The following is a 17,153-nucleotide window of genomic DNA, read 5'->3' as shown; positions in this document are numbered from 1 at the left end:
TACTTTATTAATTACAAGGAGCAACAGGCACTCTCCCTTCTATCATTAAAAGACTCTCAGCCCCACCACGCTTCTTTAAAATAACATTTCATCGACCTGGACAAAATAACAACATTTGGCATTCTCAGATTCAATCATGAAACCATTAAGGTCCTGACACAATCCATAAGTCATCTGCTACAATCTTAAGTTCAATAAATAACAATTATATTGGGTGAATAAGGTAGAATCTCAATTTGGTCTTAAAGAATCTGTTACTCCTTATCACTGAAAAAATATCTCCAGCTTTAAAATAAAAGAGCAAACAGAATGGGCCAAAAGAATGTTTTCCTGATTAGTGATTGGATCTTTATTAAATCAATGAGTGCAATGAGGCAATGGCAACATCCGCCATCTCTGCAAGTGACTGTGCGTGGTCTCCAAAAATGGGTTCAGTTTGAGTTCACCATCATGTCTCCACGCAGCTGCTTTTAGAAACCATTTCAGACTATGTCACTTGAAAAGCAACGTGTAAGAAGTCTTGCCACCAAATTTAATACTTGCAGACTGCAATAATCTAATATCTTGTTATTATGATGCACTTGCTGGGGGCGGGGGTGGTGGTTTTCTGAGCTTTGGCTGGGATATAATAATTTGACAGTGATGCTCTGAAACACTGATCTTTGGCTAATGATTTCCATCAACTGGCTGCTTTCTTCGAACCACTTTTCAGCGTGCCATTCCAGTTGCTTCCATGTGCTAAAAAAGTGAATCATTCAACACAAAGCAGTCACATAGAAGATAGGCATCAGTTGAGCTTAATGCATGAATTTAAAGATCAGCAGCAGTGAAAAGTCCGTGACTTCTGTTCTGAGATGTGTTTTTCACCAAAACTACAAAATACTGGCAGCTCAACCCTCAAATTCCTGTATCTTCCCTTATTTGTTTCTCGTCTGTACAATCTGAGTGACAATGGAAGGGTTTTTATTGTGTATATAAAACTCCATTAACACTGAAAGCTACTTGTACGTAGCTTGTGAGGAGAATAACTGACATCTAAGATGTGGAACTATGAGGAACGGTGGCTGTGGGACAATGGGGAAGGAACTTGTTTTGAACCAACAGAATTAAATCAGAAAACAAAATACTGAAAATCTGAAATAAAAACAGAAAATGCTGGAAACACTCAAGTCAGGCAGCATCTACGGGGAGAGAAAGATAGGGTTAACATTTCAGGTCATTGACCCTGCGTCAGAACCAGAAACTGTGACAGATGTATTGCTTATAAGGACAGGTTGCATTAACTTGGCTGGTATTCCTTTGAGCTCAGAAGGTAAGTGGCGATCCATTCGAGGTGTTTAAAATGTTAAAAGGATTCAATAGGGTAGATACAGAGAAACTGTAGGAGGGAAAGCAGGAAGCATTTCTTCACAAAAAGTAGTGCAAAGTTGGAACTCTCTCCCCAAAAGGCTGTGGACATAATTGGAGCTTTCAAGACAGACATCTATTGGTTTCTGTTGAATAAGGGCATTGGGGGACATGGAGCTGAGGTGGGTAGATGGAGTTCAGGTGCAGATCAGGCATGATCTAACTGAATGGCGGAATAGGCTCGAGGGGGCCGAATGGCCTCCTCCTGTTCCTATAAACAGATCCAGGGAAAAAGGGAGAAAGGAAGCATGGAAAATCTAGCAAAGCCAAGAGGGCTCCATTGGGTCGGGACTGCGGTGGAATAAAAAGGAAGAGGCTGTGCTGGTGTCTAACTTCCTTTTCAACAGATTCCTCAGCTTGATCCTTGGGCTATGTTGGGTTAGTTGAAGTGAGCTGCAGCAAGTACAGATGCTCCAATTAACCTCAGGCTAAGTAATGAAAACCATGTCAGGATTCCTGCTCCCAATTGTTGCCCGGTGTCCGCTGGTGGAAAGTGCGTGCGTGTGGAAAGGACAGACTCACGGTCACCGATCATTCGCAGATTGTTGTTAACTACTCACATTTAAGTGCCGGATTTTAACTGGTGGCAGAGTTATTTGGGCTGGATTGGAAATTGTTTTAATTCATGGACCTCGTCTGCCATGAGACGCCCGCCTGGACCCGGTGGAAAGCCCTAGCTGGATGGTGGGCAGGAGAGGGAATTCTAGCAGCAGGAGGCCCGAATCAACGGTCCCTGGCAATCAGGTGAGTGCTTGGGAAGGCAGTGGGGAACCACATGCCAGAACGCAGTCAATGCCTTCAGATCAGGGTAGGGAAGAATATTGGTGAGAAAAAATTATACAAACAGAAAGCTCACATCACTGTGCGTATAACTGGCTCTGGAAGTCAGGGATGCCATGAAACTAAGGACGCATACTGGCATTTCTTCAGAGCTCGGAGCGCTGTTATCACCATTCTCTTCAAATCTTCAACTCCCTCCAACCAATTGAGAAAGGAAGCTTTCATCCGATCAGTAAGGTAGATTTAAAGCCAGCTTCAAGAGATAAAAAGGAGAACTCTTGTGCTCACTACAGTACCCAGCCCTCTCTTGCTGGACATTCTTTTCTGTTACGAAAGGCATGGACCATTAACCATGCCCTGAATAATTGATATCAGCTATCACACTGAACTCTGTTAACTGAGACATACTGTTGGATTGAATTGTATAATACTGCTTTCAGGCAGTGACCCAGTTTGAGTTCAACACTGGACCATCACAAAATCAAAAGGCAAGAAACTGTTTAAAATTACAGAGTATTTCTCATAATACCAGCTTGAGCCACTGTTTTAGTATTCAGCTATTTTACCAACATAAATGCACAAAATTGCCTGAGGTTGCTGCTGGGCTGTGATCTGTCTTTGATGCGTTAGTCCACAGTGACACAGATGCAAGCAGAGAGCTGATATATCAGTTGCGTGTAGGTACTTGCAGGAGTCTGTAGCTAACTGGAATCTTTGTAACATAGCCTTTCAGTGGCATATCTGTGATGTCATCTCTTTCTGAGAACAAGAAGGAAAATATATGTTAATTTTTAAAATACTGTGACATTTATAAGCTGGACAAAATTTCCAACTGTGGCCAAATTAATGAGCTATGGGCAACCAATCTAACCTTAATTGAAAAGTGTGCACGAGATCATTACAAGAAAACGATGATTAAAACGGTTTACTGTATTAGTCTATAAAGTCAATACAAGGCATGGTCCCTATGGTGCTAGCAGTGTAAGCTCACAAATTCCTCCTTTCCCATCTGCAGCTGCTCTCTCAATTCTGTACTGTAACAAGGAGTTTATTTTCAGCGTTCACCTGCACAGTAACAGAACAGAGCGATGTCATACAGCCTAGTAGGTGCCAGCTTTGAGTCCCAGTTTGTGTTGGTTTCGATCATTTCAGCCGCTACAGTGGTAGGCGAGGCACTGAATTAACAAATTAAAAATCAATCACAGTTGCTATACCAGGTTGCTAGTCAGTGATTCCTGCTCTAACATGTGCAGTCTAATGGGTGGTAGCTTCCCACTCAGGGTTCAGTGTGGAAATGAACAACCAATTAATCTGTTCTTACTGGTCTGGGTGGAGGGAAGAATGCTGTCCAGGACTCCATGCCCTTCATCAAGTACTACCAGAACTTACAAGCAAGATCTTGATTTAATATTGTCCTGGGGTTACCATTGACCAGAAACTTAACTGGACCAGCCATATAATTACTGTGACTGCCAGAGTAGGTCAAAGGTTGGGAATTCTGCAGTGAGTAACTCAACCTCCTGACCCTCCAAAGGGTATCTACAAGGCACAAGTCAAGAATATGATGCAATACTGCCCACTAGCCTCCATGAGTGCAATTCAACAATACTCAAGAAGCTCGACACCATCCAGGCCAAAGCAGTCCACTTGATTGGCACCCCATCCACCACTTTAAACATTCACTCCCTCCACCACCACAGCACAGTGGCAGAAGTGTGTACCATCTACAGGATGCACTGCAGCAACTCACCAATGCTCCTTCGACAGCGCCTTCCAACCCCGCGACCTCTACCACCTAGAAGGACAAGGCCAGCAGAGACATGGAAACACCACCACCTGCAAGTTCCACTCCCAGCCACACACCATCCTGACTTGGAACTATATCGCCGTTCCTTCACTGTCACTGGGCCAAAATCTTGGAACTCCCTTCCTAACAGCACTGTGGGTGTACCTAGAACACATAGACTGCAGCGGTTTAAGGTAGCTCATCACCGCCTTCTCAATTAGGGATGGGCAATAAATTCTGGCCTTGCCAGCGACACCCAGATCCCATTAATGAATTTTTAAAAATTGTATCCTAAAGACGGCATGTCTGACAGTGCAGTGCTCCCTCAGTACTAATGTACTTGGTTTCTGCAGTAGGAATTGAAACATCTCAGGATCTGAGCGCACACCTTAGGAAGCTTGGGCCGAGAAATGAAGAATGGATACACAGTCATTGGAAGCATAAGGGGTGCTGGTAACTGTGGGCTCAATGGCATGGGAACAGTTGGAGAAAACAGAAAAGAACATTTTTTTAAATTACATTATGGAGGAGGTCTTTCAATAATAACTCTGCAAAGTAAAAGCAACTCCCAAATTGTTAAACTCCCACTGTTACTTCCACTTCTTTCATAGAATTATAGAAACCTACAGTCTGGATGGAGGCCATTCGACCATCATGCTCGTGCTGGCTCTTTGAAAGAGCAGTGGTGCATAGTTCCATATCCCCGCTTTTTGTCCACAACCCTGTAAGCTCCTCATCCTCACATACCTGTCCAGACCCCTTTTAACATTATTTATGGAATCAGCTTCCACCACCTTTTCATACGGATTGTTCCAAATCCCGACAACTTAGAGTGAAAAAAATTCTCCTCATCGTCCTACTAGATCTTTTTCCAATAATTTTGAATATATGGCCTTTAGTTATTGGCCCGCTTGCCACAGCAAATAATTTTTTCTCTATTTACTCTATCAAAACCACTCAACATCACTGTGGTGTCCCCAACCCCTCCCTCGACTGTATTAGCCCTTTAATGGGAGTGGAGGGAAGCTAGGGTGTTTACAGGTATTTACAGCAAGGAAAGCAGGTCCGCCTCACAATGAAATGGTCGAAGCTGCCTGGAGATTTGTTCCAAAGCGACACAGGAAGCCTACTGTTGAAAGCTGTTTGTGGATTTCTGTTTCTACCAGCTGGTGGAGCTAAATCTTTGGGCAATATTGTGTAATGAGAAAATGTGTTTACAAAACCTTAAATCCCCCTTTCAAAGACATTTTTTTAAAAATGAAAAATAAGTTCAAGCACTTTTACCAGAAGTGGGTTGAAATTAGATATTGTAAACACCTGAAAAGGAAAATGGTGCAGATATAGCAAGTTAAACAAAAAACAAAAGCTGGAGGATCACAGCGGGCTCAACAGCAGTTGTGGAAGAACAGTTGAGATTTTGGGCTGGGCCCTTCAAACGAAGAGATCGAGATGAACAAGCAAATTAAGATGATTCTAATGAAGGGGTGTTAATCTGAAACATTAACCTAACCTTGTTCTCTCTCTCTCTCTCTCTCCACAGATACTGTCAGACCTGCTGTGTGTTTCCAGTAATGTATGTTTTTATGTCACATTTCCAGTATTTGCAGTATTTTGCTATTGCTTTAATCATATTAGTAGAATCAGGGAAATGCGGGAGTGAAGTGAGGATGTAACAGTGGATTGACTGTTGGATGATGTAACAGATCGCGGTCAAGCAATGGAAAGATGCATTAAAGGAATACAGAATGTCTGAATCACTGAGTCATGCCAAAGGAAAGGGAGATCATGTTTGAAGTTAATCATTTTTTATCCATTCATGGGATGTGAGATTTGCTGGCAAGGCCAGCATTTGAAGCTCATCTCTAATTATCGTTGAGAAGGTGATGGTGAAGTGCTGCGGTCCTTGAGGTGTAGCTACAACCACTCCCCCAAACTTCCCAAAGTGTTTTACAGCCAATGAAGTGTAGTCACTGTTGTGATGTAAGAAACACGGCAGCCAATATGCACATAACTCCCCTGCTCTTCTTCGACATAGTGGCATGGGATCTGTTCGTCCATCTGAGAGCAGACGGGGCCTCGGCTAAACATCTCATCTGAGAGACGGCACCTCCAACAGTGCAGCGCTCACTCCATACTTTCCTTCCAATAGTACTGACCCTCCGACAGTGCAGTGCTCCCTCAGTACTGACCCTCCGACAGTGCAGTGCTCCCTTAGTACTGACCCTCCTACAGTGCAGAGTTCCTTCAGTACTGTCCCTTCCACAGAGCAGTGCTCCCTCAGTACTGACACTCCGACAGTGCAACACTCCTTCAAATTGACACTCTGACAGTGCAGTACTCCCTCAGTACTGCCCCTTCAACAGTACTACACTCTCTCTCAGTATTGACCCTCTGATAGTGCAGTACTCAGTACTGCCCTTAAACAGTGCGATGCTCCGTAAGTACTGACCCTCCAACAGTGCAGCTCTTCCTCATTACTGACTCACAACAATGCATCACTTCCTCAGTACTTCCAACAGTGTAGCATTCCTCCATGCTGACATTCTGACAGTGCAGTGCTCACTGCTGCCCTTTCAACAGTATGGCACTCCCTCAGTACCGACCCTCCGACAGTGCAGTGCTCCCTCACTACTGCCCATTCAACAATGCAGTACTCCCTCCGTACCAACCCTGCGACAGTACAGCACTCCCTCAGTACTTCCCCTTCAACAGTACAGCGTTCCCTCAGTACTGACCCTCCGACAGTGCAGTGCTCCCTCAGTACCGACCCTGCGACTGTGCAGCACTCCCTGAGTACTTCCCCTTCAACAGTACAGCGCTCCCTCAGTACTGGCCCACTACAGTGAAGTACACCCTCAGTCCTGCCCTCAACTGTGTTGCACCCTTATGGTAATGACACTCCGCAAGAGCAGCACTCCCTTAGTACTGAACCCCCCTCTCCCAACTGTGCAACTCTTCCTCAGAACTGACCCTCCAACAGGGCAGCACTCCCTCAGAACTTCGCCTCTGACTGCGCAGTACTCCCTCAGTACTGCCCCTCCAACAGTGCAGAGATCACTTAGTACTAGCCATCTGAGCATGCAGCACTCTCTCAGTACTGCCCCTCCAACAGTACAGAGTTCCCTCAGTACTGCCTCTCCGACAGTGCAGCACTCCCTCAGTACTGCACCTCCAATGGCGCTGCGCTCTCCCAGTACTGCCCCACTACAGTGCAGCACTCCCTCAGTACTGACCTGCCTACAATGCAGCACTCCCTCAGTACTTCCCCTACAACAGTGCAGCACTCCCTCAGTACTTCCCCTTCAACAGTACAGCGCTCCCTCAGTACTGACCCTCTGACAGTGCAGCACTCCCTCAGTACTGACCCTCCAATAGCGCTGCGCTCTCAGTTCTGCCCCACTACAGTGCAGCACTCCCTCATTGCTGACCCTCCGACAGTGCAGCACTCCCTCAGTACCGAGCCTCCTACAATGCAGTGCTCACTACTGCCCCTTCAACAGTGCAATGCTCCCTCAGTACCGGCCCTGCGACAGTGCAGCACTCCCTCAGGATTTCCCCTTCAACAGTGCAGCACTCCCTCAGTACTGATCCTCCGACAGTGCAGTGCTCTCTCAGTACTGACCCTCTAGAAGTGCAGCACCCCCTCAATAACTTCGCTTCAACAGTACAGCGCTCCCTCAATACTGAATTTCAGCCAGTGCAGTGCTTTCTCAGTACCGACCCTTCGACAGAGCAGCACTCCTTCAGTACTGACACTCTGACAATGCAATGCTTCCTCAGTACTGACCCATTACAGTGCAGTACTCCCTTCGTACTTCCCACAGCTGTGTTGCACCCCTATGGTAATGGCACTCTGCCAGTGCAACACTCCCTTAGTACTGAACCTCTGACAGTGTATTACTCCCTCAGTACAACCCCTCTGACAGTGCAGCGCTCCCTCAGTACTGTCCCTCCAACAGTGCAGCACTCCCTCAGTACTGTCCCTCCGACAGTGCAGCATCCCTCAGTACTGTCCCTCTGACAGTGCAGCGCTCCCTCAGTACTGTCCCTCTGACAGTGCAGCGCTCCCTCAGTACGGTCCTTCCGACAGTGCAGCGCTCCCTCAGTACTGTCCCTCCGACAGTGCAGCGCTCCCTCAGTACTGTCTCTCCGAATGTGCAGCGCTCCCTCAGTACTGTCCCTCCGAATGTGCAGCGCTCCCTCAGTACTGTCCCTCCGAATGTGCAGCGCTCCCTCAGTACTGCAAGTGTCAGCCTGGAATTTTACACTCAACTCCTGGAGTGGGGCCTGAATCCAGAATCTCTGACTCAGAGGTGAGAGTGCCACTCACAGAGCCATGGCTGTTACTGAGCTAATTTTCCCACAAACTTTAGGATTCTGGCGTTGAGCCCAAATGGCGGTCCCGAGCCCAAACTTGCCAGACCTCCTTATTGTCCGTCTCCGCGCTCCCCAGCATATTAAGGACAGCAGTCAGGCCCGTGGTGCTGGAGGCCCAATCAGACAGTCAGCAGCTCTGGAGCTTCAGCATCACCACTGGGAGAGTTGGGTGCTGCTGAAGCAAGTCGGGGACTGTGAGGGTGCCTCAAGATGGAGACATCCTTGGAGGCATGGATCCAAATCAAAAATTATGAGGGCTGAATCCCTTCGGCCCCTTGGAATGGAGGGGAAGCCTTTCCGGAGGAATCGTATGGGCCACAGATATGGCCTTTCCTGCCCTCGGACCCGTCATTGGGGCATGGAACTACTCCTATGGCCCCCGGGTCTGCCTCGTTGGAGTGGGCAGCTGATCCTACTCCCAGTCCACACTGGGAAAGTTCCCCTGGGGCGGGAATGTATCGGGGAGTCGTCTCAATGTGATACATCCTTATTTTCCTGGCCCCCTGCCTCCACTCCTCCCACCACAGGGCTGGGAAAATTCAGCCCATTGGAGCAAGCCATCAGACTACAACTTCTAGCCTGAGTCCTGAACTCACCAATAGCTGATACACAATGACTAAGCGGAACCCAAACAATTAATAAAATAAACAAGGCAGCAAATGTGCAGTGTCAGATCACTGACAAAGGGCAAGGGATGGAAAAAGTCAGGATTCTTTGAAATAATGAACCACCTGTGCCCACACAATGCCATGCAGAAAGATTGTTTGGTGAACATTGTGAAATAATTACTACAATTATTGTGGGCTCTAATTAAAAACTACACAATTCTCTGTTCACCTAATCCACTGAAACAATCAAGCCTTTCAATTTTTGAACTTTCTAAAGAGAGACGGACCTTATATTTAAAAGTTATAATGGTGGGGTACATCAGTCTTTGGTACATTATAAAAAACAAAGCATGCAAATCCACACAGCTGTTTACTGAGAAAATGTATCACCTCTTTTGATGGGCAAGAGCTTAAGACTTTGCTGAAAGAACTAATTATAAACTGACGCCACCACAGGTTGTGCAACATATAAAGCAGCTTCAGAGTTAATAGATGTTAAGGTGGGTTTGAAGCAGACAAAGTGGTTCAAATCATTGTTATTGGTGCACATTCCTCTTTCTCAGGGCTGCCTCTTGCACCATCTGTTTCTCCTTCTCCCACTTCACCAGCCCTGCCAGGAACTCACCTTTCATCCTGGATTCATAATCATCAGGAGGTTTGAAGTCAAAGAAACAGAGAAAGGAAGCAGAAAGGAATATTTCTGATGATACTGAGTACTGGACCAGCATTTTTGCATCAACATATAGAACACCCGGATCTAAGCATGCTATTGCTCTGTACAATTCAACTTCACAACCTTCACATTAAATATTTAAGGAACATTCTCCCCCGTCACACAAGAACACAAGAAATAAGAGCAGGAGTAGACCATATGGCCCATCGAACCTGCTCCGCCAATCAATATGATTGTGGCTGATCTTAGGCTTCAACTCCACTTTCCCGCCTGCTCACCACATCCCTCAATTCCCTGAGAGACACACACAGAAAGAGAGTGGTGGTGGGTGGCGGGGAAGGGGTGAGAGAGAGAGATGGGGGAAAGAGATCCAAAAGCTCAGGACATCAGCCTCCGGTGCCAATATTGGATCAGGATGGCCGGCAGGTGCAGATAAGTGCTTAATTCATTAATTTGCATTGTTTTACATATTTAAATTCTGCTCCCCTCAACGAGTGGCGGGGGAGCTGCCATGAGGCCTTGCTGCTGCCAGCAATATTGGGACAAGCCTTCCCGGCATAGAGGCCCTTGGCAGGCCTCTGCCAGAGGCATTTTCTGGCCCTTCCCCACCATGATCCCTGACATCGGGGGGCTGTAAAACCCAGCCCTATGTTGTTTTCCTAATTACTTGCTGTACCTGCATACTAACCTTTTGTGATTCATGCACCAGGACACCCAGATCCCTCTGCATCTCAGAGCTCTGCAATCTCTCACCATTTAGATAATATGCTTCTTTTTTATTCTTCCTGCCAAAATGTACAATTTCACATTTTCCCACATTATTCTCCATTTGCCAGATCTTTGACTACTCACTTACTCTATCTATATCCCTTTGTAGCCTCGTTATGTCCTCTTCAGAACTTACTTTTCTACCTAGCTTTGTGTCATCAGCAAATGTAGCAACCATACCTTTGCTGCCTTCATCCAAGTCATTTATATAAATTGTAAAAAGTTGAGGCCCCAGCGCTGATCCCTGCAGCACACCACTCGTTACATCTTGCCAACCAGAAAATTACCCATTTATTCCAACTCTCTGTTTCCTGTTAGATAACCAATCTTCTATCCTGCCAAAATGTTATCTCCTACACTATGAGGTTTTATTTTCCACAATAACCTTTGACGTGGCACCTTATCAAATGCCTTCTGGAAATCTAAGTACAGTACACCCACCAGTTTCCCTTTATCCACAGCACATGTTACTTCTTCAAAGAACTCCAATAAATTGGTTAAACATGATTTCCCTTTCACAAAACCATGTGGACACTGCCTGTTAACCTTGAATTTTTCTAAGTGCCCTGCTGTAACGTCTTTAATAACAGCTTCAAACATTTTCCCTAAGACAGATGTTAAGCTAACTGGTGTCTAGTTTCTTGCTTTCTGTCTCCCTCCATTTTTGAATAAAGGAGTTACATTTTCTATTTTCCAATCGAAAGGAACCTTCCTCAAATCTAGGGAATTTTGGAAAATTATAACCAACGCATCAACTATCTCACTAGCCACTTCTTTTAAGACCCTAGGAAGAGGTCCATCAGGACCCGGGGACTTATTAGCCCGGAGCTCCAACAATTTGCTTAGTACCACTTCCCTGGTGATTGTAATTTTCTTGAGTTTCTCCCTCCCTTCCATTTCCTGATTTACAGTTATTTCTGGGATGTTACTTGTATTCTCTATAGTGAAGACCAATGCAAAATGCAAAATATCTGTTCAATTCATTTGCCATCTCCTCATTTTCCCTTGCTCATTCCCCAGACTCACTTTCTATAGGACCAATGCTCCCTTTGTTAACTCTTTTCTTTTTTAAATATCTACAGAAACTCTTACTATCTGTTTTTATATTTCGAGCTAGCTTTCTCTCATACTCTAATTTTTCCCTCCTTATCCATCTTTTAGTAATTCTTTGCTGTTCTTTACATTCTGTCCAATCGTCTGACCTGCCACCCAACTTTGTGCAATTTTGTGCATTTTCTTTCAGTTTGATACTATCTTTTTTTAGTTAACCACAGACAGTGGGTCCTCCCCTTAGAATTTTTCTTTCTCATTGGAATGTATATATTCTGGGCATTCTGATATATCCCATTAAATGTCTACCACTGCATCTCTATTGACCTATCCCTTAGCCTAATTTGCCAGTTTACTTTAGCTAACTCTGCTTTCATGCTCTCATAATTGCCATTATTTAAGTTTAAAATACTAGTCTTAGACCCATTCGTCTATCCCTCAGACTGAATGTAAAATTCAATTATATTATGATCGCTGCTACCTAGGAGCACCTTCACTCTGAGATCATTAATTAATCTTATCACTTTGCACAATAGAGAGAGACAGAGGGGGGAGAGGGGGGAGAGAGAGACAGGGAGGGAGCGAAAAGGGGATGGGGAGAGAGGGAAGGAGGGAGGGAGACGGAGGGAGGGAGGGGGCGGGAGAGGGAGGGAGGGGGATGGAGGGGAGGGAGGGGGAGGGAGTGGGATGGAGAGGGAGGGAGGGGGAAGGAGGGAGGGAGGTGGAGAGAGAGAGAGAGAGGGAGGGGGAGAGAGAGGTAGGCAGAGAGATAGAGAGGGAGGGATGGGGAGAGAGTGGGAGGAGAGAGGGAGGGAGGGGGAGAGAGAGGGAGGGAGGTGGAGAGGGAGGGAGGGGGAGAGAGAGGTAGGCAGAGAGATAGAGAGGGAGGGATGGGGAGAGAGTGGGAGGAGAGGGAGGGAGGGGGAGAGAGAGAGAGGGAGGGAGGGGGAGAGAGAGGGGGAGAGAGAGGGAAGAGAAAGAGATCAAGATCACTGCTGACAGATGGACATCTATCTGGAATACTTCGCATCGCTATGTCATGTGCGGGTAGAGATTGACTATGCAAGCAAAAACATCCACAAACATTCACTCCCTCCACTACTGATGCACAGTGACAGCAGTGTGTACCATCTACAAGATGCACTGCAGCAATGCACCAAGGCTCCTTCGACAGCACCTTCCAAACCCATGACCTCTACCACCTAGAAGGACAAGGGCAGCAGATGTATAGAAACACTACCACCTGCAAGTTCCTTTCCAAGCCACACACCATCCTGACTTGGAACTATATCATCGTTCCTTCACTGTCGCTGGGTCAAAATCCTGGAACTCCCTTCCTAACAGCACTGTGGGTGTACCTACACCCCAAGGACTGCAGCGGTTCAAGAAGGCAGTTCACCACCACCTTCTCAAGGGCAATTAGGGATGAGCAATAAATGCTGGCCTAACCAGCGACACCCACATTCCCATGAATGAATAAATAAATAAGTAAATAAACAATGCCAGGTATGTCACTAAATCAGTGTTCAACATCATGATGAGAAAGTAAGTCAATAAATTAGTCTTTTCATTTAAAGCTTCTTCACAAAAATGCACATTTGATAGTAAGATAAATTTTTAATGTCTTTATCTTTCTGAAATTTTCTCACTGGCCCCCTATTCAGGACAAAAATTGTATTGTGACCCCACCCCCCCCACCCCCCACCCCCACCATGCAAAATGTTGGACACCCCTGGCATAGATGGGTCTCCTTTATCTGCCCAGATAATACCTTTATTGAAGCTCCTTTTCAGAAACATAATTTCTGTCATGTGAACATAGTTTCTCTTTCCATTGTCCTCATAAATGGTTTCTGATGGTGAGGCCATCGTTAGATAATGGAGTCTGGGTGTCATTCCTCCTCATCTCACATTGATGAAGTGGGGCTTTTCACACCCATTCTTTGGAATTTGTGTTTGGAGTCCAAAAGTCTGCGAAAGTATTGTTGACCCAATCAGTTGGAGAGAAGCAGCCATTACCACTCCGCTTGCATTTTAATAATTTCTCAGGGACGTGTCCAGAAAGGTCATTTGTATTTAACGACTTCTCCAAGACTGGTCCAGACATGAAAATTAGCTTACGGTTCTTGTAGGTCTATGTGTATTGGCAGAAAAGCAAAAGACACTTGAGCTCCGACTCCATTTTGTTTACAAGTGGCCGCTTCAGGTTTACTTCACAAGTTCATTTTATAGTTCATAAGTTCAGATTGCATGACCATGACAGAACGTTTCAGATGTACTTCCTTAGTCATGCATCAGTCCTTCCTGCTGCTGAACACGAGTTCAGCTGTGTAAGGTTCAGGGAGGGAGCCAGCTGGAGCGCTGAATTCACTGCACACATGTTAATGCCTGGACCAAGATGGCACCTGGCATGCTTCATGGTACAAGTATGCACACGCACTGTGAACCCCATTTTGAAGCTCTGAGGGCACTATTGAGCCTAATTTCTCAGCCTTTTATTTTCCTCACACAAAGTGACAGAGAAAGAGAAGGGAAATTGACTAATTGGATAGCTCTTTCAAAGAGCCAGTACAGATATGATGGCCTGAATGGCCTCCTTCTGTGCTGTATCATTTATGATTCTATGAGAGAGAAACAGAAAATATGTCCATGCACACAAAGAAGGACGTAAAGGAAGAGAGGATCATCGGTATCCTTGGTTAGAGGACGTGAGAAATAATTACAACTTGGATGTTGCAGTTCATTCCTCCCAAGAACTCTGTGCAATCAAATTGTACAATGGCTTCATAAAATATGTACCTTCTCAAGAATCCATCCTGCTTTTAAATTTAGCTTCCTCCCCTCTCTTTTCTGGTCTGACTTCCTCCTGCCGAGAAGGTGGATAAGCAACAGGTTCTGAAGCCCATGGTCAAATCCCTCCAATCCAGCTGCCAGAAGGGATACAAGTACAGCCCTGGGCAGTTCATCTGCTGACGTTTGGTTTTCCACCCACCCCCCTGTCCGCTCACCCTGCCTCTTTTGGGAAGGACGTAGGCATGTTTCTACATTACTATAGACAATTCACAAATAACTAACCACTGAGAATTCAAGTTTAAAAGTGTTTTGATTAAGGGCAGTTTTATTTACAGTTTTCCTTTTTGGGAAGAAGTTATAACAAGTGGTCAAGCCAAAACATTATCCTGTTTATTATCTGTAATCCAATAATTAAGTAGAGCAAAAAGTCAATAGGACAGCAAGACTGTATGTCATGCAGGGTTCAATTACATCAAGCCACCAGAGAAAGCCTATTACTGATTTTATGATACAGGACCTGAAAGGACATAATAGCTCTTTGGCAGTGAGCTACTGGCCAGTAATTGAATCGCGTGGCTGGAACATCATCAAAATATGAGAAAGCAAAGCTCATGTTTTATGATCAACAGAACGATGAGATCGAATTACTGCCATATCACTCACTGCCAACTATTATCTACTTAAATAGAATTAACTATTATGGAGTGTGCAGTAGGGAATAAGAAGCCATCATCGAGGTGCATGGAGTTGCCAGTGCAGACCATTACGTGATATTACAGACGTTCAATTTCTATGTGATAATTGACAAGTAACAGCTTGCTTCTAGGAATTTAAAGTAAAAAATACTAAGAATTGTACATAAAATCAATAAGAATCTGAATCTTTTTGACCTATTTAGATGCTGATCGAGTGCAATTGAATTAATTTATCTTTTTTTTAAGAACAACTGCTGATCTCGATAACATTGCTCACAAGTGATCTGGGCTCTGGAGCATGGTTGTGCTAAGGTGCACGTGTTTAGCCTGGCAATGAATTCAGCTGTGTGGACCCGATGATATTACTAATGTGCTTTCATCTTCAAATTTTGTCAGAACCACATAACTAAAGTATTGACTGTGGGAAACTAGTCCACGATACTTATCCTGAGGTCAATTGTGGAGGGAACTTTTGTAAATCACTCCCTCTTGCAGTTCAGGAGAAGTCCAGGTTATTAAGGTTGTATAAAATGACTGGCTTTCTTTTCTTAAAAAAATATTTTTAACAATCTAAAGTGTAACATGCAACATTTGTAGGATGCAAGGGGAGGTGGTGGAAGCAGATGGATGGATAGCTAACCATTAATACTAAGTTCTGTAACATTTTTTCTTTATTCATTCACAGGTATTGAGCACCACTGACAAGGCCAGCATTTATTGTCCATCTCTAATTGCCCTTGAGAAGGTGATGGTGAGTCACCTTTTTGAACTGCTGTAGTCCATCTGGTGAAGGGACACTCACAGTGCTATTAGGGAGGGAGTTCCAGGATTTTGACCTAGTGACAGGGAAGGGACAGCGACATAGTTCCAAGTCAGGATGATGTGTGATTTGGAGGGAAACTTGGAGGTGGTGTGTTCTCACGTGTCTGCTGCCCTTGTCCTTCTAGGTGGGAGAGGTAAAAGAACAAAGAACAAAGAACAGTACAGCACAGGGACAGGCCATTCGGACCTCCAAGCCTGCGCCGATCTTGATGCCTGCCGAAACTAACACCTTCTGCACTTCCGGGGTCCATATCCCTCTATTCCCTTCCTATTCATGTATTTGTCAAGATGTCTCTTAAACGTCGCTATCGTATCTGCTTCCACCACCTCCCCCGGCAGCAAGTTCCAGGCACTCACCACTCTCTGTGTAAAAAACTTGCCTCGCACATCCCCTCTAAACTTTGCCCCTCGCACCTTAAACCTATGTCCCCTAGTAACTGACTCTTCCACCCTGGGAAAAAGCTTCTGACTATCCACTCTGTCCATGTCGCTCATAACTTTGTAAACCTCTATCATGTCGCCCCTCCACCTCCGTCGTTCCAGTGAAAACAATCCAAGTTTTTCCAACCTCTCCTCATAGCTAATGCCCTCCAGAACAGGCAACATCCTGGTAAACCTCCTCTGTACCCTCTCCAAAGCCTCCACGTCCTTCTGGTAGTGTGGTGACCAGAATTGCATGCAATATTCTAAGTGTGGCCTAACTAAGGTTCTGTACAGCTGCAACATGACTTGCCAATTTTTATACTCTATGCCCCGACCGATGAAGGCAAGCATGCCGTATGCCTTCTTGACTACCTTATCCACCTGCATTGCCACTTTCAGTGACCTGTGGACCTGTACGCCCAGATCTCTCTGCCTGTCAATACTCTTAAGGGTTCTGTCATTTACTGTATACCTCCCACCTGCATTAGACCTTCCAAAATGCATTATCTCAGATTTGTCCGGATTAAACTCCATCTGTCATTTCTCCGCCCAAGTCTCCAACCGATCTATATCCTGCTGTATCCTCTGACAATCCTCATCATTATCTGCAACTCCACCAACCTTTGTGTCATCCGCAAACTTACTAATCAGACCAGCTACATTTTCCTCCAAATAATTTATATATACTACAAACAGCAAAGGTCCCAGCACTGATCCCTGCGGAACACCACTAGTCACATCCCTCCATTCAGAAAAACACCCATCCACTGATACCCTCTGTCTTCTATGACCGAGCCAGTTCTGTATCCATCTTGCCAGCTCACCTCTGATCCCGTGTGACTTCACCTTTTGTACCAGTCTGCCATGCGGGACCTTGTCAAAGGCTTTACTAAAGTCCATATAGATAACATCCACTGCCCTTCCTTCATCAATTATCTTCGTCACTTCCTCAAAAAACTCAATCAAATTAGT

General features: G+C 45.2%; 1 protein-coding gene across 10 annotated transcripts in view; it reads right to left on the bottom strand.

The window, feature by feature from the left end:
* Positions 1 to 217: 217 nt before the first annotated feature.
* Positions 218 to 17,153, bottom strand: part of LOC137369378 (MOB kinase activator 3B) — a 154,507-nt gene continuing 137,571 nt past the window's right edge. For all 10 annotated transcript variants that reach the window (XM_068030519.1, XM_068030515.1, XM_068030517.1 and 7 more), the window contains one exon: positions 218 to 2,946. In XM_068030519.1, the coding sequence (XP_067886620.1) occupies positions 2,917 to 2,946 (30 nt within the window). In that variant the 3' untranslated portion in view covers positions 218 to 2,916. The remainder of the gene's footprint in view (positions 2,947 to 17,153) is intronic.

The sequence above is a fragment of the Heterodontus francisci genome, chromosome 4 (assembly GCF_036365525.1).
Source record: "Heterodontus francisci isolate sHetFra1 chromosome 4, sHetFra1.hap1, whole genome shotgun sequence".
Classification (NCBI taxonomy): Eukaryota; Metazoa; Chordata; class Chondrichthyes; order Heterodontiformes; family Heterodontidae; genus Heterodontus; species Heterodontus francisci.
The sequence above is the reverse complement of the archived record's forward strand: the minus strand, read 5'-3'. Positions and strand labels throughout refer to the sequence as shown.